This window comes from Centropristis striata, chromosome 3, assembly GCF_030273125.1.
Source record: "Centropristis striata isolate RG_2023a ecotype Rhode Island chromosome 3, C.striata_1.0, whole genome shotgun sequence".
Classification (NCBI taxonomy): domain Eukaryota; kingdom Metazoa; phylum Chordata; class Actinopteri; order Perciformes; family Serranidae; genus Centropristis; species Centropristis striata.
Genome location: NC_081519.1, coordinates 31,933,314 through 31,960,911, shown reverse-complemented (window position 1 = coordinate 31,960,911; position 27,598 = coordinate 31,933,314). Strand labels below are relative to the sequence as shown.

Here is a 27,598-nt window from a genome sequence, read left to right as displayed (position 1 = left end):
CTACAGTTGTTAGTTTTTCATGGGATTATATTTGGTATAATGAATAAGCCATAAATGGCTGCCATATTGTGTGAAATGTATTTATCTTACCTCTCAGGGTGAATTTTAGTTTTTCTAACTGCAAATGTTTCATTATATCATTCATTCATTAAAGCTTGATAGACTGGAGGATTTTTTTTGTTTCCAGTTCAGCAGAATTATTCTTCTCGCTAACAGTGTCACAAAACAAATCACATTCTTCTGGTTGTTTGAAAAAGAGAGCTCCACAATTTCACAGTTTAACATTTATTGTGTGTTTACAAGTTTATGGCTGGGTGTACAGTTCACAACACGTAAACGCCGTCATGACGTCACACAATATGACGCCCTTACAGACGCACTAAGCGGAAAAAAAATAATTCAATTGTAACCTCACAAGCCAACCACATGAGCACTATTCATGTTTCACATTACAGACTGAGCTATTGAACAGTCCATGCTCTGTGCTGTCTAGCGGCCTCACTATTTATTTTTATTATTTTTTTTATTGTGTTTGAGATCCACCTGGAGGATCGGAGCACCAGTAACGGGAGAAATAGCACGGATTAACGGAGGGACTGTCCGCTCCTGGACTCAAACTGGAAAGCTATGGGAGCTGCTCTGGGGGCCTTGTCATTCACAGGCTGGGTAAGATCTCATATCTAGCCTATATGAATTATGTCATTTACAAACCGCACTGTTTTATATCGGTGGGAAATGTTACGGTGACGTCATGAAGAGCAACAGGTAGCCGCTCCTCTGTATGGAGACTAACTCCTCTCCGCTGCCCTCCTCTCCTCAGTTCTTTTTTCTGTTGGATGATTCAGTTATTGAATCTCTTATTCTTCATTCGCCCGGCGACTTGCATTTTAGGAGAAAGCGTTTTAACTGCGCTTTTCTCTTTCTCATATTTGAATTTATTCACTGCGGTCAAGTGAGCCGTCATTCGCCTCTCCGTCACTATATAATGTAGTGCGCCCGTATTGTGATATTTATGGTAAATTCATTGAAACTGCTCCAAGCGAGCTGACATGAAGGAGAAACACTTTACTGTCATTCTTTCTCACTTTTTTCAGTATAAAACTATAACCCGCAGAGAGGAGATGAAGTATTAACTTTATATCAACACACCACGTGAAATAATCAAATTGTGTTGCGCCGAAAATGTATTTGTGGTTTTCAGTTTTCAGAATAGTGTCCCACAACCAGGCCCAAATAGGCCTACCAGATGAATATGGAAATAAGATTAATTTCATGATATTCACAGAACTGTTCACTGTGGATTGAAAAAAATAAAATAAAACTCCTTTAGATGTACATTAAAATAGTACATTATATTAAAATTAATTTAAATTAATATGTCTGTTTCCAGTCACTAAGTAAGTTTGTGAGAAGATAGGCTACCTGAGGTCCTGTAGAATATAACTGAAATGGAAATATTGACTGGAAACAGACAGTTTAATTTTTTTTATTTTTTTTAATATAATGTAATATTTTACCCTACAGTAAATATTCAAGTGCATTTTATTATGAATTTCCACAGTGAAAAGTCCTGTAAGTTTGTGAGAAGATACCTGAGGTCCTCTAGAATTAACCTGAAGTGAAATTAGTGACTGGAAACAGACAGTTTAATTATAATTAATATTTGTAATATAATGTAATATTTTACTGTACAGTTAATATTCAAGTGCATTTTATTCTGAATTTCCACAGGGAAAAGTCCTGTAAGTTTGTGAGAAGATACCTGAGGTCCTCTAGAATTAACCTGAAGTGGAATTAATGACTGGAAACAGACAGTTTAATTTAATTTAAATTAATGTTAATATAATGTAATATTTTATTACATTATATTAACATTAATATTACAGTACAGTCTATATACAACGGCGTTTTATTTTATTTTTAAATCCTCAGTGAACAGTTCTGTGAATATCATGCAATTAATCTTATTTCCATATTTATCTGGTATTTGGGCCTGGTTGTGTAACACTTTATTCTGAAAACTGAAAACCGACCGTCAACACAACAAATACATTTTCGGCGCGACGCAAATTAATTATTTCATGTGGTGTGTCGATGTAACGTTAATACTTCATCTCCTCTCTGCGGGTAAGAACTTTATACTGACGAAAGTGAGAAAGAATGACAGAAAAGTGTTTCTCCTTCATGTGAGCTCGCTTGGAGCAGTTTCAATGAACTTACCATAAATATCACAATACGGGCGCACTACATTATATAGGGACGGCTGGTTTGACTACGGAGAAGCGAATGACGGCTCACTGGACCGCAGTGTTTTCTCTTCCTCATATTTGAATTTATTCAGCAGTTGCACACTGTTTACTTCCGAGCATCACCGTGAAATCATATTTTATCAGCCGAACTTTTCATAATAGTTGGTATTTTATTGAAGACGCATATGCCGAAATCTGAATTTGAGTTGACAGTTTCATGTTGACAGCATGTTATAGGCTAAATTCTTAGAGACAGTAGACTAAAGACGAAGCACAGAGCACAGCAAAGGGTTAATCATAACACAGTTGGTCATCTGCTTACACGTGATAAACTGGATTAACTCTGCTTTGTTGCCTTGCTGCACAACCACAACAAGCAGATACATTGTCAACATGTGAATGCAGACGAGGATAACAGCATGCATGTAAGAAAGAGGAGGACATATAGTTAGAAGTAGGGAGATGATCCATAAGAGGATATACTGCAAAGAGGGGTGTCTAAAAACAAGATAAAAACACTTAATCTGAGGGGGAAAGTATTTCAAAACAAGTGAAATTGTCTGTCCATGCAGCAAGATATTTGCACTTGATACGATTTCTTGAATTAAGATTGTTAAATCTAGAAATAAGCATGTCTACAGATGCATTTAGAAGGCTTAAAATAAGCAGAAAATGCTGGTTTTAAGATCAGCTTGCTTAAAAAGTAACTTTTTACAGCCCCCAAATAAGTAAAATATACTAAACTTATGCATAAAATAAACCTAAAATGCTGATTTTAAGATGAGGTTATGTAGTATATTTTCGTGCCACAAATAGTATACTGTATGTGACATGGGCAGAGGAGGTTGGCGCCAGTAAAGAGGGGCCTCTCTGACCCTTTGGAGCTCATCCTGACCCTTCGAAAAATAGAGACATCAGGACTTCTCGGGGAGACTCTGGGGACAGCTGTTTTGACAGAGGATATGTTGGAATGTGAACATCGATCAGAAAGAAGAGGGGTTTGGATGTCGGCCAAATAAGGTTAAAAAGTAAATTTAGGTAGTGTATTTGTGCCCCTGGAAGACGCGCCCCTGCGTTGAACCGAGGGCTTAAAACGCCTCACACATAGAGAAATTTAGAGGAGACAGGGCTACATTTGGTGTGGGACCTTTCATTCAAAAGCCTTAAAATTGGACAATGGTCTCCTCCAATGTTCCTGTATTTTTTGATGAGTTATAATAAAGAAGACTAAAAGGAACTGCAACCTGGTCATCCATCCATTCTTTTCACTCAAAAGGGGTAGTGAATTTACACTACAGTTACTTGAAATGGAACTTTTTACAGCCTCAAAATAAGTGAAATACAGTAAATCTTAATACAGTAAATCTTATCTTGCTGCATGGACAGATAATTTCACTTGACAAGATTTATTGAATTAAGATTATTAAATCTAGAAATAAGCATGTTGAACACTTAAAATAAGAAATTAACTCTTAAAACAAGATAAATTATCCAACACTTCTAAATCTTAGTTTTTTTTAAATCTTGGTTAGAACCAAATAATTTGCAGTTTAGGGGCATATACTTGTTGCTTGCTTGTATAAATATGAAAAGTTAAAGTTGTCACTGTCAATTAATTTAACAATGCCATGGTTTATGCAAAAAAAATTAAATGTCATACTATAATGACAAACATCAGAAGTTGTTCTATAATCACTTATTTATGGTGATTTAAAAATATGTAAAATGAGCAAAAGCTGACACCAGGTGATTTTTACTTGATGAATAAATTTAAAATGAAAATAAATCGTGTCTGTGGTTTCATTCTGAGGAATGTTAAAGCCCCTGCAAAGCTCAAGCTAAATCTGTGGAAAATCTGTACTTCCCGTATAAATGGTTTATCTCGGTTGAAGTCAGGAGGAAGCATGCGTCTTTTGCCTGGTTGGTCATATGCTGTCTGTGTTATCTGGCCTAGTCTTTGGTTGGACTAAGCTGACCTTGTCTGGCTGGCAGGGGTATTAACTTGTTGACAATCTTCAGGCCTCCTTATCTCTTGTCTCCTCCTATTGGTGAAGGAGAGAGGGACAGATCTGAGGATATTGCTTTATTGTAAATGAATACACAGGCTGTTTGAGCAATTCAGTGAGCTGTTTTTTTATTGTGAAACATACTGAAAGTAGGCCACTAATAGTCCTCTGTAGAGGGCCTGACTCAGATATACGCTTCTGTTTTACAATAAATGTTTTGACTTAAAAAAAAAAAAAAAAATTACCTTTATTTTATCAGGAAGTCCCTTGAGATTGCAGTCGCTTTTTCGAGGGAGGCCTGGCCAAGATTGGTTGCCAGTTACAGATTAAAATGTCAGTGACAAAACATGCAAATATATAGTAAAAACAGCAGAAAAGAAAAGAAAGGGCAATACACACATTATACATACAGAAAGGTACTGAATCTAACTCAGGTAAAACAAGTGCACTTTTCAGTAACATGGACCATTTGAATTGCTTTGAATTTTTCCAGGAATACTAGGTTTGTAAAATGTAATACAGTTTGCAGATTATTCCAAGACCATGCGGTAAAGTAGGAGAAGGCTTTTTTGCCCCACTCAGTGAGGACTCTGGGAACATGGTAGGTGATCCATTTAGAGGAACGAAGCCGAGTATTGCTGTTGGTCTGTGTCAGGAGGTTACATCAGTAAGAAGGGAGGAGACCCAGTATGGCCTGTAGATGAAGATGTGCAAATGGAGTTTTCTGCGTAAATTTAGTGAAGCTGTACAGCGGTGAGAATGAGGACGAGAATTAGTGATGAAACGTAGAGATGTAGTATGCATATAGAGAACATCCCCATAATCCAGTACACTTTTCCTGGCTAACATAGTGAAGCAAGCCTTATTTCGATAATAAAATCCTAACCTTGAATTCATCTTTTTTACAAGGTTCTCTATATGGGTTTTATAAGACAAATTCTCATCAAGCCAAAAACCCAGATACTTAAATGATGACACTTTTTTAATTTCACCTCCACTTTGAGTGTAGAGATTTACATCACTTTTGCTTAGGGACTGTGTCTTAGTAAAGGTCATGAATTTGGTTTTCTTTGCATTTAGAGCTAACTTGAGGCCACTTAGTGAGACCTGAAGTTGTTTGAATGCATCCTGAAGCTCCTTGATGGCTTGACTCAGGGAGGGGGCAGGGGGACCTATTTATATAGACTCTTTTCTAACATCAGCTTTTATGGTTGTTGCAATTTAAAGTTGCTATTTCACACTTGTATTGTATTTACCACCACCATTATGGAGACAGAGATTACAATGATACACTTTATGAATATCAAGAGAGAAAAAGATTGCAATTCACAGTCTGATCATCATTTTATTCTGTAACCACTGACATTCAAGTGTCCTTACTTCCCAAAAAAAGATTTGTTGATTTTATTTTATTTTTCTGTGTCTGTAGGAATCTTTCTCCCCCTATCAATGACAAACTCTTTTTATTCCATAGCCAGTGAATTCAAACCAACCATGTACTGCTGACAGATTAGTTCAACAGTTGAATGGGAGATTGATTAAAACAAAGTCAGTGTTTGTCAGGTGATACAGCCTTGGCCACTTATTTTAGGTGATGCTCATGTTGACTCTAATTTGTTTACAAGTACAGTGCTTGCTGCTGAAATTTTGAAGTTGAAAACATGTGGTAATCATTTTATCCAGTAAACACCAACTGCCCAAACTGCACCTATCCATATTTACATCTGCATTTGTTTTGTTTATGAACATTTTTTAGGATTTCCCTTAATGTGCCAAGGTGTTCCTCCTTTTACAGGTTGATGTTGAAATGTTTGATTGTGTTGTTGCAGGTGCCATGCCTGTGCAGCAGTGCAACCTGCCTGATGTGCAGCTGCTGTCCCAGCACCAGGAACTCCACAGTGACCAGGATCATCTACGCCTCCATCTTGTTGCTAGGGACCATTGTCGCCTGCATCATGCTGTCTCCAGGTGTTGATCAGCAGCTCAAAAGGGTATGACTAGACCATGGAATAACTTCACTGTACACTTAGATCTGACATTTCTATTCACAATAAGGCATTTTAATAAAAAATAAAATTTGGGTTTCTGTTATACAGTTTCAATCAGCATAGACTAATAGTATAGTCTGAGAATATATATAAAAACTTGAGAATATATATTGAAACTTAAGGATTTATATTGAAAATCTAAGAATATATATTGGAAATCTGAGAATATATGTTAAAACCTTCAATATATATTATCACGTTTCAATATATATTGTCAGACTTTTAATATATATTCTCAGGTTTCTTGATATATTCTCAGGTTTCTTGATATATTCTCAGGTTTCAATATATATTGTCAGACTTTTAATATATTGTCTCAGGTTTTGAATCCATGTATATAATGATTTCCTGAACGGCTTGCCATATATATATATATATATTTTTTATTATTATTATTATTATTTGTGAGTTAATTTTTTAAATTAACTTACAAATGGTTTGATATGTTAGCCAAGATCGTTATCTATTACGTTGTCAAATTTAAAATCTGTCAAATAAATGGAAAAAAATGGTTCCATCTGATCAGTGATTCAGCTCAAGAAGTGTATAAAGTGAGTCTGAAGCCAATCCGTAAAGAGAAACATTGTAATGTTATAGAAATACTGTACAGGGCAATATTGCAAGCTGAGGTTGAGCTCTGGGCAACCAGCTATATCATGTTTCCTGTTCAAATGAGGACTTGACTAACTGTGTTCACATGAAGGACACAGGCACATGCTGACTGGCAGTGCATTACAGACTTGATTGTCATTAAACAAATGATTTGGTCAATTGCCCACCACTACTCAACATCATATAGAGTTCAGCTCTAAATGCTTTGTTGAGTTGAAATGTGACTTCCTGTGATTTGCTGTAGATCCCAGGTTTCTGTGAAGATGGGGCTGGCTCTTCTATCCCCAGCCTGCAGGCTGATGTCAACTGTGAGATGTTTGTGGGCTACAAGGCAGTGTACCGCATCTGCTTCGGCATGAGTATATGGTTCCTGGGGTTTTCCATTCTTATGATTAACATCAAGAACAGCAGAGACCCTCGTGCTGCCATCCACAATGGGTAAGCACTTCATCGTCATCACATGCACTTTATTACCGTCACATTGCAGCAGAGGTGTTTCCTTCTCACATTCAACTGAAAAAAAATTGTCAGATTTCAACTGGAGATGTGTTTGGTAGAGTGGTCGCCCACTGATTGGATGGTTGGTGGTTGGATCCCTGACCATGGCAGCCTACATGTCGAAGTATCCTTGAGCAAGATACTGAACCCCAAATTGCTCCCGATGCTGCGTTCATCGTGTGAGAATGAATTCCCAATGGTGGCAGGTGGCACCGTTTAGGGTAGCCTCTGCCACCAGAATGAATGTGTGTGTGAACAGGTGAATGAGTGCAGTCTGTAGTGTAAATCACTTTGAGTGGTCGCAAATTGACTAGAAAAACACTTTATAAGTGCAGGTCTATTTTCCATTCCATTTACCAGTCTACTTTTGTTTTCACATGGGACACAAACCCCTTTCTCCTGCGTGAAAGTCCACCATCTGTGTGACCCATGCCCTTCCCCTCCGCTCCCCTCCCTCCCACCCTCTCACCCCGACTGTGACATTGGCCATTTAAACTCACATCGTAGTCAATCATGACTACTACGTCAGCAAGATGGTGGTGGCGAAGGACAGTCTCAAATGTAAATCCAGCCCCCCACAACCCGAGTTCAGTTAAGCAGATTAGGATAAAGTTAATAAACAATGCAATACACAGATAGATATGATCTTGATGGTGTATATGCATTCTGATGTATAATCAGCCATAAACAATTTTTTTTTCAGATTTTGGTTCTTTAAGTTTGCTGCCTTGGTGGCTATTACAGGCGGTGCCTTTTACATTCCAGATGGGCCTTTCACCTACAGTAAGAATTTTGTGTTTAACGTTTTTGCATATCAGATTATGACATCCAATAACCTTGTGTGGTAATCATAAAATGTGATCGATGAATAACTGAATGTGTGTGTGTGTGTGTGTGTGTGTGTGTGTGTGTTGCAGCATGGTTTGTTGTGGGCTCTGGTGGAGCTTTCATTTTCATTCTGATCCAGCTGGTGCTGCTGGTGGACTTTGCCCACTCCTGGAATGAGTCCTGGGTGGACAAGATGGAGACTGACAACTCCAGATGTTGGTATGCAGGTCAGTGAATTAAGCTGTAGCCCAAATTAAAGCTGCATACAATTTCTGACTGTATTTTAAGTTTGTACTGTGTCCACTCTTTAAAATTCCAAAGTGAAATACATTTCAAACATGCAGACTAAAATTTGTGGATTTTTAAATGTGGTGTTCATGGACATGACACTTGAATACAATGCAATATGTTATGTAATGCTATACAACACAGTGCTCAAAGCTGGAGAAAAACATTTAAAATGTGGGAATGATTCATACTTCCTAATTAATGTTTTAGGCTATTTTTGTATTCAATTTTTTCCTTTTTTACCTTTTGTTTTTAGCTCTGCTGGTGGTCACAGTCCTCAACTACATCCTGTCATTTATTGCCTTCGTGCTGTTCTTCGTCTTCTACACCAAGCCTGACGGATGCTTCATCAACAAGTTCTTCATCAGCTTTAACATGTTGTTGTGCATCGTGGCCTCTGTTGTCTCCGTGCTGCATAAAGTTCAGGTATGGGAGAGAAAGACATACTTCAGTGTCAAACAGTCTGTCAGGCAGATGCTGTATATGAGTTACAATCTTAATATGCTTTACTTTGTATTGACAAAGTGGGTCACTGGTAGACTACCATTGGCGCAAAGTGACCCACTTTGTAGAGTAATGATTGACATTACAATCTACCAATCCTCATCCAATCATCCAAAAGGAGCCACCAGCCACGTCAAAGGACTGGAGAAGGTGGCTATTTGCCGTTTCCATGGTTTCGTTCACCTCTATGTAGAGACTTATAAAGTCCATACAAAGTAAAGCATATTAAGATAATAACTCATATACAACAACTTCCTTACTTACTACTAATAAGCAATAATTCTGAGGTTATTGAGGGAAAACTCTTAGTAATAATTAAGAGCCAATATGTTACTTATGTGCATGCTAATTAGCAAAAAAAGTTGCAGTTTCACCATGCTGTGCTGTATCCAAACACAATCCCACACCCAGAAAGATCCATTCAGCTCCACAGTGAACAGTCCCCATAAGTTACATCTTCAGTGTAGGCAATTTAATAAATGTCAAAAAAATGCTGACATCTATGGCTTTGATTGTGATGGCAGTTTAGTTTAGTTTTAACAGCTAGCTCATTGTTTATGTCCAATGTGGTCCAGTCACAAATCTCCAGGCACTGTAGATTTGTGAATTTTCCCTATATATATAAACAATATCATGGAATTCACATTTTCCATACCTTCAGCCTGAGTGCTCAGTTATCATGGTTTTAATGTTGTGAATTTATACATTTCTCACAATTTTATCTTTGTGTGTCCCCAGGAGTCTCAGACACGTTCAGGTCTTCTACAGTCCTCTATCATCACCCTGTACACCATGTATCTGACCTGGTCTGCCATGACCAATGAGCCTGGTGAGAATATTTGCTGATTGTCTGAAATATTGCTGTGAACAATGATGCAGTTATGAATTGAAAAAAATAACAGCCATCCATTAGATCCAAGCAAGAAACAGGAAAAGTTTCCCTTTGGCATTAGAGTTATGCATTGTTGTAGTAATTTCAAAGAAATAACACCATGTCATGCCATATGACTGTGAGACATGCTTTTGTTAGATATGCTTTTGGTTGTTCTGTTCAAAATAAATCATGCTGTGTCATGTTGTCCTTGTGGCAGTACTGCACGCTGTAGTTAATAGATTCCTCCACACACAACGCATTACTATTGATTTGCAAAGGTTTAAATATTTTTCAATCGACTATTGTGGATGCCATGTCTTGTGGTTACACACAAGATTAAAGATTAAAGAATTCTTTATTGTCATACCAACAACACATGCATGCACATGATGAGGCACGAAATTAAGTACTGAGGCCTGGTCAAGCCAAACATACAAAGTAAAACACAATACAATACAACACAGTGAAATATAAAATCTAGCTTAAGAGAAGTGTGCGATATTTACAAGTATCTGTATAAATATAGATATATATAAATATAGTGCACAGCAGTCAAAGCTGAGGCATGTGTTCAAATGAGGTCTCGTGTTTTTTGTCGTGTTTTGTCAATCTGTGTCACCATTTTGTCTTACACCCTGAGCTATAAGTTCAAACATTGTTCTTTTTATATGTAATTTTTTTCTCTCCTCCCCTCAGACCAAGAATGTAACCCCAGCCTACTGAGTATCTTCCAGCAGATTGCCGCCCCAACAATGGCCCCTCTGGAGATTGAGAACCAGACAGCTGTGGTGATCATAGGCACAGAGGAACCTGTCCTGACATCCCCGTACCTGCAGTGGTGGGACGCCCAGAGCATCGTGGGGCTCGCTATATTTGTCCTGTGCATCATCTACTCAAGGTAGGATTAGGGCTGGGCGATATGGACCAAAAGTCCATATTGTGCCTTTCCAACCTGTCAGTTAATTGATTAGCCACAATTTTTTTGATAAAATTGGGAGCTTAGATATAGGTCTAAAATTGCCGGGCAGTGCAATATCAAGGTTGGTTTTCTTTAGAATGGGCTTGATGGTAGCATGCTTAACAGGAAGGGACACGTCCTGTTGACAAGGAGGAGTTTACACTAGCTAAAACAGCAGGGCCAATAATTGGTAAAACTTTTTTTTTTTTTTTAAAGAAGTTGATATTGCATCCTGAGAACAAAGTTTATTTTTTCTAAATAAATCTGTCAGGTTTTGTAGGCTGAAATGAGTCAAGAACGGTATGAGATGTAGAGGGGCAGAAGTTGGCTTGACAAGTCCCAGGCTGAATACCAGACCTTATAGCTGTTACTTTATTGACAAAGAAGATAAGGAAGTTATTGCAATCATCGGAAGAGAAACATGGTAATGTAGCGGATGGTGGTGATACAATGTTATTAACGGTGTCAAATAAAATTTGTGGATTTCTTTTTGAGGAAGAGATTAAAACTACTCAAAGCCCTCCCATGATCAGTCATTCACAAAGCCCTATAAGGGCTCCACATCTAACAGCTTCAGTGTGACAGTCAGTGTGATTCAGACACATTATCAAAGAGCAAAGAAATCTTTGTCTTGACACACTGCAAAATAACACAGTTGTTTCAACTGAGAAGATTTCATTAGTAAGGGATGGGAAACTCTGGCAATATGTCTAAGTCTCAGTACACTTCACAGCTCAGCACTGGTAGAGGAAAAAATGCATCAAATAAAAAATGACTAAAATAATGTGCCAAACATTTATTATTTATTGACATGGTTATATTAGTGCATTTCTAATATTATCTGTTTCAAAATTGAACAAAGTAAATTGAATTTTAAAATTGAGTCTCACTTCAAGGTCCATTCATTTCTGCTATTTCTATAACGTTAGAGTCACATGTTCTTCGTCTGCCAGCTGCTGTTTCCAAGTTCAACAATAATTTTGAAACTCAACTTTTAAGCCAACAGTTTATTTTAAACTAAATCTAATGTTTCATTTCAACTGGGTAAAATCCATCTGCTGAGGAAGATTGTATGATATGAAAAGTTTAGGCAAAGCTGCTAGATTTACCTTTGTCAGCCCCACATATAAAGTTCAGCTTATTGGAAAGATTTTAGGTCGCTGGCTATCTGAATGCTTGAAAACTAAATGGACATACAACATCCATTTGTCTCTGTCTTGCCCTCAGCATTCGTTCGTCCAGCACCAGCCAGGTGAACAAGCTGACCATGGCCTCCAAAGACTCGGCCATGCTGGCTGAGGGCGGCAGCAGCAGCTGCGACCTCTCAGAGGAGTCCACAGGATCCAGGAGGGTGGAGGACAATGAGCAGGACATGGTTCAGTACAGCTACTCCTTCTTCCACTTCATGCTCTTCCTGGCCTCACTCTACATTATGATGACCCTCACCAACTGGTACAGGTCAGCCTGCCCCCCTTCCTCACAAGCCTACAATTGCATTTTGTTTTGAAGTGATTTTGTTCCGAAGGGCCCCTTTTAATGATTTCCTTTTTTAATATATGAATGAATGAAAATGTGTTTCAGGCATGTGAAAAAACAACAACAAGTGAAATTAGTTCAACAAATTGCAAAGTAAAATGAAAAGCATATTGCAAAATATACTCCATTAAAAGCATTGACATGCCTGAAAAATAGTATGAAGAAATTGACACTTCAGCCTACCCCTTGTTTTCACACATACATAAATACATTCTTAACATATAACTTTATATATATGTATATATATATATATATATATATATATATATATATATATATATATATATATATATATATATGTATATATATATACATTAACCACATTTTTATATGATGTTATTATGAAAGTTAATTCCACATATTTATATTTTATAACATATTTATATTTTATACACACAGAAACACTCATACATCTATTCTCAAACTGTTCCACTGATTGAAATGCCCATTGGTTCCTCATGAATGAATGACATAAGTCTTTAAAAATATCATGAATATGTAGTATAATGGTCATTTCCTTAATCATCTGGTCACTGTAATTGTTAGCACAGAATAATAAGAAAGAAATTGTGAAATTTGCTGAGGACTGTTTTCCTCTCATTTGATGCGCTTGTGATAGGATTGGCTTAAAATGAGCTAGAGCGGCCTTTTGTGGCAAGATACGTTTATTTGTATACCATCTTCCAGCAACAACAATGCAGTTTTAAGTACTTTAAAGTACTTTTTAAATACTTTTTTAAGGACATACACAATTTCATTTAATTAAAAATTAACCATTCCAAGCCCTCCACATTGTCTAATGGGTTTTACTTTGTAGCTGGTGAAATATTTTTGTCCAATTGAAGTTTATCTGAAAAGCTTTAGAAGGCTTATGCCGTTTGCAATAAGATACATTGTTGTGTTGAATCTCTCAAACAGAGGTGGAGAGTGCATGACACATTGGTCCTAATTTGTGCCATATGTTTCTAATGTTTTCATACAAAATAATGTGTGAAATAATGTTGATGACTTAGCTTTTGTTGTGTTGTGTTCCTGGCAGCCCTGATGCAGACTACACCATAACCAGTAAGTGGCCAGCAGTGTGGGTAAAGATCACCTCCAGCTGGGTGTGTTTGGCCCTGTACATGTGGACCCTGGTGGCCCCCATGATCCTCACCAACAGGGACTTCAGCTGATCGTCCCTGGCTTCATCTCTGTCCTCCTCCAACTCCTCTACAGAAACTCTGACCATGTTGCCTACATTTTACTTTAACAATGGATTTGCATTTTATACTTATATATTTCACTGGAGTCTAGTTTCCCTATTACTTGAAGCTAATTAGTTGGTCTGATTGAGAGGTGCCATAATAGATGCTTCTGGAACAGGTATTTACTGTAGTGATGTCATGCCAGCAGCAGCAATCATTCATTGGAAATCTAAGGACAATCACACATTTTCTACTGAAGCACAAAAAACTACACTGTAAAAAATGTCTGCAGATTTTACGGTGAAAAACTGCTAAACCATGACAGTAAAAGACCGTAAAATGATAAATGAGTTAATTCAGTTTCAGTAATAATGAAACACCGTAAATGTATATATCAACCAAAACAGTCTTTTTTACAGTTAGTTTAAAAAAAGAATACATTACTCCACTGTAAAATACACTGGCACCGTGCATATACAAATATACTAATATATTTACATGCCATCACTGTAATTTTTGCATTTATCTTTTGTAAAAAAATACTTTTTCTCACTGTTAAATTTACTAAACACCATATCTCTGACAAAAATATACTGTAATATTTAATAGTAAAATTGTTTTATTTTTTATGGTAAAATATGGAATGAAATGACAATCTTAAACGTGAAATCAACAGTGCTAATATGATTTTACCGTAATATTAGAAAAAGTTGCACCGTATTTATTGCGGTAAAGTTCTGGCAACCATAGCTGCTGTTTTTTTACCGTAAAAACAACAGTTGGTTTTTTTTTTACAGTGTATGAGCATACACATTCTTATTGTTTGTGTAAATCTATAATACAAGGTCCAAAATAAAACCAATATCACATTTTAATATCTGCCCTTAACAATATAAAGTAAGAACTGCTGTAACAACAACAAATATTAGTTACATTAATCAAATACAATTACTTTTACACTGCTTAAAAATATGAATGTAATAGAATATTAACAAGGGTTGGTTTGCACACATTATTTGCTACTATGCCTTCCAATGCCATACAGTATGTACGTATGTTTCAGATATGTGAATATATCTATAAAGACTAATGTGAAATACATGGGTGTAGTTAACTATTGTTGATACACTTGACATATTTCTGAAATATGACTCAAAGTCACGTTCCTGCCAAATATTTGTAGATATATAGATAAGATATTTAAAGCAACAGTGTCTTTGAGATGTGACAAGTTCAGGTTGTAAAATAAATCTACACAGTGACAAAACGCTGCACTAAATGTACAAATACAATCAAAAATGTGCTTAAAGCTGATATGGGTGGTATTTGTAATATTTTATGTGCATTGCTGTATCACTTCAAATACACAGTCGCACAAAAAGTTGGAATAAAATATTTTTTTTACCTCTTTCCATGAAATGGAAATAGAAGTGACATTGTGATTTAATCTTGAAAGATAAAGTCTATATCTTCTCAAAACTGAATTAATCAACCTTTTCCAAACATAGCACAATGAAAGTGAAACCACAATTAACTGAAGATTGTGTCTGAAAATGAAATTATTTCAACTTTTGGGGCAACCGTGTAGTATGGAATAGCTTATTGTTTATTATGCTTTTATCTGTGTTTGTAAGACATGTCAGGCAATGGCAATTGAATGGTTTAATATGTTTCAGAATATGCTTCAAATTATATTTATATAATACAAACAATAGCCAAATGCCTTGTAAGCCAAAAAGTGTTACTGTAGTTCTACAGTTCTATATGATAAAGCAGGCTGGGAGCTCTCAGTGCTACTGTGGTTTCTGTTCAGACTCATTTTTACTCATGTATATATTCTGTTGGCTTTGACTCACAACACAGATTCATTGTGCAACACTCTTAACATAAATAAATCATGTTCCTCGTGTTTGTCAGAGAATCATTGTATAGGTCAAACAGTTAAATGTAATCACTGTTTCAAGTTAAACAAACATGTTAGCAGTTTTTTTTATCAAATCATACTTTCAAACAATTACTACTTCTCATCCAAACGTGAATGTAGTCTGTGATTACTTAAGATTTTAAACTTCATCAGAAATAAGTAATAGTAGTATAAAACAGTCGCACATAATGTAGTGATATCAAAACAATTACAAAACATTAAACTGCAATTTAAAAAAAACATACTTTTGCAAATTTAAATCAAATGTTAGAAGCCCTTGAACACTGCTAATATGACATGTCTGGGTTCTGAAAATTCTGAAATGAGTTTTCTTGTAATACAAAAAAAACTACAAAGGCAGTTCAGCTTTTTGCAAAGCACTCTGTACATTCAAACTCTTGTGACTTACATCCCTTGGGAACTGTACACTGTAAAAAATGTCTGTAGATTTTACGGTGAAAAACTGCTAAACCGTGACAGTAAAAGACCGTAACATGATAAATGGGTTAATTCAGTTTCAGTTACAATATGTAGTATATACACACTGTAAAAAAAAAGATAAATAATAGCTACTCAATAAAATTGAGGCAACAGATTGGACGCAATATTATTAACTAAATCTAACTACGTTACAAGTTGAGACAGGAAGTGCCTGTCAATTAAAAACGGACTAATTCTATTGTGTTGGATTAATTCAAAATTCTCTTGATTTAGAATTACATACACATAAAGATTATATTTAATGTGATCAAAATAAGTAGATTCTATCTCAAACATTTTTATATTAAAGTTACTTAAACAACTGTCTCAAAATCAAGGACACATTTATATTTAATACATTTTATCAAATATATTAAGTAAAATGAAATGATTACAGAATAATTTATTACAGTGTACACACATGGACAGCATTGTTGGTACCTCTCAGTTAATGAAAGAAAAACTCACAATGGTCACAGAAATAACTTGAATCTGACAAAAGTAATAATAAATAAAAAATTCTATGAAAATTAACCAATGAAAGTCAGACATTGCTTTTCAACCATGCTTCAACAGAATTATTTAAAAAAAAATAAAAATAAACTCATGAAACAGGCTTGGACAAAAATGATGGTATCCTTAACTTAATATTTTGTTGCACAATCTTTTGAGGCAATCACTGCAACCAAACGATTCCTGTAACTGTCAATGAGACTTCTGCACCTCTCGGCAGGTATTTTGGCCAACTCCTCATGAGCAAACTGCTCCAGTTGTCTCAGGTTTGAAGGGTGCCTTTTCCAGACGGCGTGTTTCAGCTCCTTCCAAAGAATAGGATTTAGGTCAGGGCTCATAGAAGGCCACTTTAGAATGGTCCAATGTTTTCCTCTTAGCCATTCCTGGGTGTTTTTAGTTGTGTTTGGGGTCATTATCCTGTTGCAAGACCCATGACCTGCGACTGAGACCAAGCTTTCTGACACTGGCCAGCACATTTCTCTCTAGAATCCCTTGATAGTCTTGAGATTTCATTGTACCCTGTACAGATTCAAGACACCCTGTGCCAGATGCAGCAAAGCAGCCCCAGAACATAACAGAGCCTCCTCCATGTTTCACAGTAGGGACAGTGTTCTTTTCTTAACATGTTTCATTTTCCCGTCTGTGAACATAGAGCTGATGTGCCTTGGCGAAAAGTTCCATTTTTGTCTCATCTGTCCATAGGACATTCTCCCAGAAGCTTTGTGGCTGCACATGTAGTTTGGCAAATTCCAGTCTGGCTTTTTTATGATTTGTTTTCAGTTAGTTTTAAATATTTTTTAGAGTGAGTTTGCTAGTTTTAGTTTAGTTTTTAGTTTTTGAAAATGCTTCATATTAGTTTGGTTTTTATTAATGAATTTATTATTTATTATTGAGTGGCACTACAAAAAAATGTGATTTGTAATATCATGAGCAAATTGAAGACATGCGCACTTCAGATTACCATAATAACTGAACGGTTTATGCTATCCGAATTTTCATATTTACAATGTTTTCTGAAAGCTGAGAAGTTTGTCTTTACAGCCAACATGGTGTCATTACAGTAATTTACCTCGCGCTTCTCCCAGAAGCCCACAAAGCAGGAATACACACACTCAGTGGAGGAGAAATAGAAACACTACATTATGTATGGAAAATTTGACAAAGACGAAAACAAAGGACATTTTCACTGTAATTTTAGTTAGTCTTAGTTAGTTTTATAACCACACAATACAGTTTCAGTTAGTTATCATTTTTTAAAATACTTTAGTTTTTAGTTTTATTTCAGTTAACGAAAATGTTATTTTAATTCTAGTTTTCGTTATTTCATTAGTTTTTGTTACACTGTAACAAATTTCACTGTAAAATAACAGTAAAATACTGGCAGCAGGGACGCCAGTATTTTACTGTTATTTTACAGTCCACATACTGTAATTAATTTAACATTATATTACCGTATTTTGGCTTACAGTATATGATCGTAGGATAATGGTGTGTGTTATTTTACAGCAATTCATTACAAATAGTGTTTAACGCTTTTAATTTATAGTTATCTACTTTTATTGTAAATTGACCAATTTAAATGTTAATTTACATGTGAGGGACGAATATTTAACAGTATTTTACAATTATTATAAAATACAGTAGTATACTGTTGTAAATTCACCGTAAATACACAGCATTTTGTTACAGTGTAAGTATAATAACCTTGTCGAGTGCATTGTTAGCAGAGCAGCAGGCAGAAGTGAGAAACTCATGAGAACCTCTACTGATCTACACCCTAACTTTCACAAATCAGACTACTGTACATGGAATACAACCATTTACATGAAGGGGACATCAGCAGCCGTCTATCAGCGGCAGGCCGTGGGATGCCAGCAGGGTGAAGAGCCTCTCCTCAGGCTCCCTCTGGGCACTGTGGACCACCCGGCACCTGAACTCACCACCGTGGTTGTCCTTGTTGGGAGTGAGCTTGAGAAAGCTGAACATGGAGTAGAGGCCGTTGATGTTCAGGCTTGGAGGAGTGTTGAAGATGCCGGAGTGAACCATCTCTCCATCTTTAGTCCAAGTCACTGACACGTCCTCGGGACAGAAGTCTTTGATGCACAGGTGCAGTGTACACTCTTCATTCAGCAGAGGACACAGCGGCTCACAGTCGATGAACATCACATTAGGAGGAGTTCCTGTTAAGACATGGGTATAGGGAATTAAAGTTCAGTGTTAAAAGTTGTTGCTGTATGTGCAGCATGAAGCATCGACATTTAACATGAATAGTGTTGAAAGTGTCACATTAATTTTGACATATTCATGTGGCCTTTCCAGTTAATAAGTATGCTTTGGTTCTTTTCAGCACTTCAGTATTGCCACAGTGAACTCTATTTTGGCTGCTTGGGCTTTGGACATTATTTATTCTAATGTATGACTTTCTGATGCTGTAGTCCAAAGAGAGCAGTGTTAGTTCCCCGTTTCACATAAAGTAAATGGGCCACATTGTGGCTTCATGTGGCTCAGTAAAACGGTTGCCAACTAATCGGAATGCAATCCCTGCATTGCAAAAAAGGTGTGTCTAAAAACAAGATAAAAAAACTAAATCTGAGGGAAATTTTCTTGCTGCATGGACAGAAAATTTCACTTGACAAGATTTCTTAAATTTAGATTGTTAAAAAATAATCATGTTGAACACTTAAAATAAGAAATTAACTCTTAAAACAAGATAAATTAAAGCTGCAAGCAGCGATGAACTGGCCCGAGCAGAGTGCACTGACAATTATTTGGTTCTTACCAAGATAAAAAAAACAATTGCTCATTTCTAGATTTAACAATCTTAATTTAAGAAATCTTGTCAAGTGAAATTATCTGTCCATGCAGCAAGATCATTTCCCTCAGATTTAGTGTTTTTATCTGGTTTTTAGACACCTTTTTTGCAGTGTGGGTTCTGTCCCTTATTGCCTGGATTCACTTGCCATGACAGTATATGAACTGACCAAGAATGGACCCAGTAGATGGATCATTTTCTGACAAACTACAGGAGATGAAATATAACCTTTTCCAAATGCAGAATGGCTGGAAATACATCTTCATAAGTGAGGACAGGGAGGCAGCTTTGTGCTAAAACCCATGGCTGAAGAAATTGCTCCCAGGGTGGGTAGAGGTTAGAAAAACTTTGAAGCTTGGACCTTTATCTAACATAATAACAATGAAAGTAGAAGAAGTGTTTTTAATTCCAAAGTTTGCTAGATATGGTAGTAAAGTCTGTCTCAAGGCTGCAAAGTGTTTTTATATAGGTCTCGTGACTTTTAGAAGACATCACTGAAAGACTTTTTGAAAGGTATTTGCACTAAAAGTTTGGTGCTGCTACCTTGAGTGTTGATGTGGTACAGGACGTCTTTATAACCCGGAGCAGCAAAGCTGGAGTGGTAGACACGGCAAGTGTAGATTGCACTCTCGTCCTCTCTGGCCATGACCAGCTGGATCTTACTCCACACACTGTAGAGATGGTTGTGGTCGGAGAAAGGTCCAAAATGTGTGAATTGGCCAACCGGCTCCCCGTCATTCCTGAACCACTCCAGCTCAATGTCCTGGGGATGGAAGTTCTCCACCCGACAGCAGAGAACCAGCAGCCTCTCCACTTTAGGGATCTGAGGGATGCTGGAGATCTGGAGGAAAGACGGCTCCACTGGAGGTGTGTGAGTGTGTGTGTGTGTGAGGGGAGAGGAAAATTGTGTCAAATCATACAAGAGTCATTCAGTGTCTAAAGTGTCTAAAAATGAGATAAAAACACTAAAACTGAGGGAAATGATCTTGCTGCATGGACAGATAATTTGTTGAACGCTTAAAATAAGAAATTAACTCTTAAAACAAGATACATTATCTAACACTTCTTAATCTAAATTTTTTTTATCTTGGTAAGAAACAAATAATCTGCAGTGCACTCTGCTTGGGCCAGTTCATCGCTGCTTGCAGCTTTAATTCACCTTGTTTTAAGAGTTAATATACTTATTTCTAGATTTAATAATCATAATTTAAGAAATCTTGTCAAGTGAAATTATCTGTCCATGCAGCAAGATCATTTCCCTCAGATTTAGTGTTTTATCTTGTTTTCAGACACACCTTTTTTGCAGTGTAATAACAGCAACACAGAATATATTCCTTTATATGTAGCATCTATTGATTTTAGGTCTTTCCAGTAAGAACTATTGTAATGTAAAAATAATGCAACTAGGAAACAGATGACCTTGGTGTTCCAAAATGTTGCATATAATCTCACTGGTTGTGATAAAGAATATACTAAGGTTAGTTAGCCTGGTGACATGAATACAGTATGCTGTGAGAGTAACAGTTACTGACCTTTAACCCGGACTGTTGTCTTTCTGCTGAAGCGCTTGCCCCTGCACAGCACCACACACTGGTATCTGGTCAGGTCTTCAGTGACAGTCAGACACACAGTCAGGACAGATGTGTGGTGTCTGCCGTCTGACTGGAGACACGCCTGTTCACTCAGATCCTCACTGACCAACAGAGAGGCAGATTCTGACTGGACCTCTGAGTCTGCACTGCTTCTTAGTTTAAACCATTTCACTTTGAGCTCACGCTGTCTTGCTCCTCGGATGGTGCATTTCAGCTCAGTCTGCACCTGAGCATATATGATGCTGGGTTGGCTGATTTCAGAAACACTTGGTGGAGCTGAGCAGCAAGATAGAAATACATGTTATTGCACAATTAAGACAATGACAATATAGTTTGTTTTCTTCATTGTGACTATGAATCAAACTTACACAATGACAAATTAACCCATAAGAACCCACGGTGACATGGGTGTCACAAACATTTTATGTTCTAGTAATGTTCATGTGTGTTTTCTCAAGTACTAACGTGTGTTTTTTTCATGTTCTACAGCTACAGTAGCTTATTGAGAAGCCGTCCAATAAGGCAGTGTTATTTATATTTATTTATTCTCGATTTATTATTATTTTGTTACTTAAAAACAAATCTGAAATGGAATTTGTTGTCTAACAGCACTATTAAAGTCACAATTTTGATATATGTTATGGAGATGAAAACAAAAAAGGCAGATGGTTATTTTTTTTTATTTATTATTGATTTAATATTATTTTGTTACTTAAAAACAAATCTAAAAAATAATGTATTGTTAAACAGCACTGTAAATTTCACAATTTTGATAAATGTTGTGGAGATTCAAAGAAAAAGGCAGATTTGTGTTTCTGTAAGCGGAAAAGGTGTCCAGTTTATTCATTTTAAAATAAGATATATCATAAGGTCCACTTGGTCTGTGGTATATCCCCCATAATTTTCCTTTTTAAGTATTACTGGCTCTGGGTTCTTATGGGTGAAAGACCTTTTCAGTCGACATGTCTTAAACCAAATGTGTTCAGTGGGGTGTTTAGTAAATTTAGTACTGTCATTAAAACAAATGAGAGGAATTCTTGGAAGCATCTCTGACTAGCAGCCTTGAAGCTGATCTGGAGGCTGCTGGAGAAACAACACCTTTCTAACACACTTGTTCTGTTCTTACATGACAAGTTATCTTTGCAGGTCTAATTGCTCCATGCTGGCTTGTTTAAGCTCTAACACTGCATGACATTTTACAAGCACCTACAATATTTATTAAACATAAATCACACTCTGCAAGTATCCAAAGTCAACTTAATAAAGTATATTTTTCTCAGAAATATATTGAAGAAAGAAACCTTTGTATAATGAAGATCATTTGATGACTATTGGTAATGCTATGGAGCAGTAATTATTAGGGGTGTGACAATACACTAACAAACGAGACGAGACACGATATTGGGTTCACGAGACGAGACGAGACTAGCCTGGCTAACACCAGACTAATCTCAAATGAGATCTAGTCTGGGAACCAGCCGTTCATTTCTCCGTAGAGGAGGCGTGGTTTACGATCCTCCGGAGCCGTTTATTGGGCGCTTAGAATGTCTATCAAAAGCGTCTGTAGGTAGCTCTTAGCCAATCGTATCAGTTATACCAGATGACGTATGTAGAGCAACAAATGAAATGGATGTTTGTTGTGTGTCTGTGAGAGTGTTGTTTGGTGCTTTGCTTCTCCAGTTCTCGCTTTCTGCAAGATTATTTATTTTCACGCTTTATTCCCCCTCATGTCATTCAGCCACACACATCCACTGATTTTATGGGCAATAAACAAGCTGCTGCGGGTCTCTCTCCGGCTCCGCTGTCCCCCGGCTCGTAGCCAGATCACCGGCGTTACAATAGCGGGGCTAATAGCCCCGCTACCGTAATGATAGCGTAACGCTACCGATATTAGCCCCGCTACCGTAACGCCGGTGATCTCGCTACGAGCCGGGGGACAGCGGAGCTGCCGAGAGACCTTTCGCCTTTCAACTTTCGCTCTAAACTATTTAAAACACCATCTACAGCTAAAGAGAGCTTCGCGTCTGCTGCAGCCATGTTGGATCCGTAAGAAAACTACAAGCTTCCGTCTGCCGAGTAGTACGCATCATCGCCTTACCGTCCCTCCCCGCTCTGTGATTGGATCCTTAAAACAGGGCTAAGAAACCTCCCTGGTTTCCAGACCCTTTGACAGTTCGAAATGAAATCGGTAGCAGTATGGGTATACCCAGGCTAAGACGAGACGAGATTTTAAGAAAACTACAATGACAAGATATATGACTGGACCAACAGACTTTTATTTAACCGAGTTGCTCATGCATTTTGACATGTTTTATTATAACTCTTACATGCATGATGGAGGCATGAGCTTTAATAAACTTCTTCTTCCACAAACTGAAACTGAAACTAAAATTTATAAACGTTAAAAAAAAGTGCAAACAATATAAGCCGTGTTTCCTTTAGGAGGAAGAGTGGCCAGCGGGAAAGTCTCAGGCCATGCCCTCTCAAAAGTCTGCTCACTCTGCCTGTCTGCATTACAAAAAGGCCCCCAGAGGGATTTAGAGACTCCGAAGGTGACGTATGGTTTTCGACCGTTGCGTTATCGCATAGCGACAGTTCCAACCGTGATCACATAAGCGATGGATTAAAACGGGAGAAGCAACTGTGGCCGCCGTAGCTAACTGTGCACAACATTTGCAGCTGATCATAAACAAAGCAGCATGGCTAATTATGCACAGCGTCTCCGCTGATCATTAACATAACGATCTTGAATTAACCGGCATCGCTAACTGTACACAGAGTGTCTGGTGCTTGTTGTAAACAAACAGAGATCGCTAAGTGAACACCTCCTGCAGCAGCAGCACATACACACTGTACTGCTACAGAGCTAACTGATGGCATATTAGCAATTTGCAGACTCCAGCTCGTTCTTACTCTTCTTAAGGAGCCGCCAGCCCCTGCCACCTCTTTCTGGCTGCTTCCCCTCCTTCTCCTCCTCTTCTTCTTTTCCTTGTACTGCCCCCACAGGTCACACATAGAAGTTTGGATAGCTCACAAATCTCGCGAGACAGATTTTAATGCGATAAGGAATATCGTCGAGTTTAATCTTGCGAGATCTTTTCACACCCCTAGTAATATTATGGTGAATCCCTGTTTTTTCTTATACAATTCACAAGGATGTTAGAACTTAAGGGTGGTGTAGTGGCTAGCACTTTCACTTCACAGATACACAGGTTCAAATACAGCTTGGGCTCTTCTGTTAGGAGTTTGCATGTTCAGTGTGGGTTTTCTTCCTTCCATAGTCCAAAGACAAGTAGGTTAAGTTGACTTTGTGAATCTAAGTTGCCTGTAGGGGTGGATGAGAGAGTGCCGGTTGCCTGTCTCTATGTGTCTCTATATGTCTATATAGTGTCCAATCTTTACTTGAAATAAAATAATAAAACAAAATGCAATTTGTTCAAATGGAGACCTACCTTTACAGAAATATCTGTAGAGAAGCAAAGCACCTCCGATGACAGAGGAAACCATCAGCAGGCTGATGACACTGCTGACAGCTATCAGGGTGGCTGCACTGTACGGGGGCTGTGATGGAGCTGCAGGGGGGAGGGGTTTGAGAGGTCCATATATGTCATTCAGTGTGGATAATGGGTTAACTCAGAGTTTAAAGAATGACGGAAAGAAACAGTGAAATCCCACCCTGAACAGTCAGTGTAACAGATGTGTTATATGGCCGGCTGAAGGTCTGGTGTTCCACCTGGCAGATGATGCGTAACTCTCCGTCCTTCACTGTGGAGGAGTGCAGTGTGATGCCACTGTGAATACTGTAGGTGCCATCTGGATTGCGTATAGCCATTTCTGTGCAGACACGGTAGAGGTGGCTTGCACCTGTGTGGACAGTATGGGAGGCGTTTTGGAGGAGCCATGTCACTGCAAGTTTCTCTGGATAAAAACGTGTGATGTCACACTGTATCGTCTTCTCCTCCCCCTCTGTCACTGCTGCCTTTTGTGGGAGCAACACTGAAGGCCGAGCTGGAGGAAGGGCAAAAACAGTACATTTATTTTTTTAGTTGTTATTCCCTAAATTCTACAACATGCATTCATGCACCATATACAACAAGTCTCACATTGCCAAAAACTGCTGAAAATGTTTTTTTGAGGGACAAAACTTTGTAGGATGTTGCTTTTTTTTAGCTTCGGCCCAATCACTGAAAGTCACAGCAGTTAGCAATAGCGAACTTAGTGGATTTGTAGTGAAGCCTTTATCAGCATTTATCTTTTATCTTATCTTATTATCTTTATCTTTATCAAGACATTTCAAGAGTAGGCGGAGACCAAAATAGAGCTAAAAGAAGAGTGACTATTGAACATGCAGTCATTAGATGAACAGAAACACAAGTCCATGTATAACTAAGGAACAGTTGCAAATACTTTTGGCATAACTAACCCTAACTTTATAGGGTGATAATATGTCAATATTGTGCCTCAAGCTTGTTCTGCTGCAAGAAAAAAACACCAGAACCAAAACTGGAATGAATCGAATGAAACAAATTTATGAATGACAATTTAAATAATAAATAATTGTACAGGCATATTTTGAATAAAGCAATCGTGTTTTTACTTGAAATAATAAAATAAAAAAGACAACATGAAATCAAACTTGTTTTTTTTTTTTTTTAAATGTGTGTTTTGGTGGCACACATCAGCATCCAGCCCTGAAGTTTTCATAAAACAGAATGCAACAATTTTGCTCATTCTTTTTGACCTATATTCAATTGAAAATTGTGCAAAGGCAATATAATTTATGTTGTTAATGTCTTTTTGGGTTTTTTGTTTTTGTCAATATACAGAATTCTGAATTTGAAGCGTTCTATTTTTATTTATGTTTTAGATAGCGTCCCACCTTTTTTATATCAGGGTTGTATCTCATTTACTGAAAGACTTTTTTTCAAGGCTGGTTAGTGGAAATGTTTTACTAAACATCTGAAAGTGTTTCTAAATCATTAGAGTAAAAAACCAACCCAGCACTTCCAGTGAGGTGGCCTCTGTGTAGACCAGAGGTGTGATGATTCTGCAGTTGTACAGCCCTTCATCCCCCACAGTCACATTACGAAGCTGCAGAGATGCATCCCTTTCCAGCAGCCGCATTCTATCCACCACGGTGCCATATCTGTTCACATGTGCTCTGCCATCTTCGAAAAGGTACACAATCCTCTTCTCTGCAAGTTTATCCACCATGTTCCACTCAATGGTGAGAGTGCTCCACTCCACACGCTTGGACAGTTTATCAAACCGGCAGCTGAGAGTCACATCTGCACCCACCAAGACACTGAGCTTCCTTCTCGTGTCAGCTGAGGAACCTGGAAACACAGATGGGACAGTGGCGGACTCAGGGGGGGGTAATGGGGGGGACCGCCCCCCATGCCTCCACGGTTGAAAAAGCTGCTAAAGTGCCTCTAGAGTGGTGAAAACGAGACGAAGTGCCTTATTGGCTGCCCTTTACACGTGCAAAAAAAGAATGGGTGACCTCTAGGGTGCCCCTTCATATAAAATATGTTATGATGATGTGCCCTCTAGAGCAAGAAAATTTGATAATGTGCCTTAATGAGTGTCCTTCTAGTGCCCTTCTGGTGCCTCCGTGGTTGAAAAAGTGTTGCTAAAGTGCCTCTAGAGTGGTGAAAATGAGAGAAAGTGCCTTATTGGCTGCCCTTTACACATGCAAAAAAATGATTGACACTTTACACAATAAATTATGAAGATTTGCCCTCTAGAGATTCTATAATACAGTATCACCAAACAATGAAAAATGTTACGTGGTGTTTCCACTCATTTAGCTCTCAAAGTGCACAAAATTTTACTTAAAAATGTACAAATTTCCCCCCCGTGGGCATACCCAGTTTCCAAAAACACGAGACAATGAGCTGTGCAAAAGACAAACAGATTTCCTTTACAACTTTATACCAGAACAATGATTAAAAATGCTCAATACTTACCTCCACAGTGCAAAACAACAACCATGACTTTAATCATAATTTTTACATTCTGTAGGTGCTTCATTTGGACTCAGTCGTCTGGTTGTCAATACATGATGAAGAAAGCAAATTTTGAAGCGCTAGTTTCTGCCGAGTGTATTCGCAGAGTTCAAAGAGATTCCATGGACTGAGGATCACAAGGTGGTTGCTTCAGGAGACGTGTCGAGGAGGGTTTGGCTGGTAAACATTGCCTGGCTGCTCATTGCTTGTTCTAATTGTTCTTATGCTCCACCTCCTAGACTCTGACCTGTGGCTCACACCTCCTTCATGCACCCACAGACAGCCATGTGCTGTAAGGCTCAGTGGGACTCTTTTGCTCACAGCAACACATTTGCAATTATGAGTCAATAACATGACTATGCAAATATCATCAAGTGGAACTATCTAAATGTATTGCAGTTGTTAAATATTTATGATCTTGCTCATCTCATACAGAATTTTCTGTTTATCAAAAAAAAAAAATCAAATGAACAGTCTTCCATCAGCAAAGCACTTCAGTTCTCTCCTTTTTCCCCACACACCACCACTTTATTAGGTGCAGTACATAAGTGTATATTGTTGTGTTGTTCTGGAAAGTTTGAATATTTAATACTACAAAAAACTGGCTTGAACTCCTTCATTTTATTTCTCAAACCTTATTATTTACAGGAAAAGAAAGTTATCAATGGTAGAGAAGTAAAT

The 27,598-nt window shown here is 37.6% G+C and overlaps 2 protein-coding genes across 2 annotated transcripts; one reads left to right on the top strand and one right to left on the bottom strand.

The window, feature by feature from the left end:
- The first annotated feature begins 428 nt into the window (after positions 1-428).
- Positions 429-15,499, top strand: si:ch73-267c23.10 (serine incorporator 1). Its single transcript, XM_059327884.1, has 10 exons — positions 429-666; positions 6,085-6,246; positions 7,160-7,353; positions 8,117-8,196; positions 8,331-8,468; positions 8,786-8,955; positions 9,772-9,862; positions 10,604-10,805; positions 12,093-12,323; positions 13,441-15,499. Exons 1-10 carry the CDS (start codon positions 628-630, stop codon positions 13,574-13,576), a joined length of 1,443 nt encoding a protein of 480 aa, XP_059183867.1. The 5' UTR covers positions 429-627; the 3' UTR covers positions 13,577-15,499.
- A 2,437-nt stretch (positions 15,500-17,936) lies between these two features.
- LOC131969033 (uncharacterized) lies at positions 17,937-27,041 on the bottom strand. Its single transcript, XM_059330149.1, has 7 exons — positions 26,879-27,041; positions 25,907-26,245; positions 24,585-24,917; positions 24,362-24,481; positions 20,850-21,185; positions 19,861-20,178; positions 17,937-18,685 (listed from the first exon to the last, which is right to left on the bottom strand). Exons 1-7 carry the CDS (start codon positions 26,940-26,942, stop codon positions 18,342-18,344), a joined length of 1,854 nt encoding a protein of 617 aa, XP_059186132.1. The 5' UTR covers positions 26,943-27,041; the 3' UTR covers positions 17,937-18,341.
- Positions 27,042-27,598: the final 557 nt, after the last annotated feature.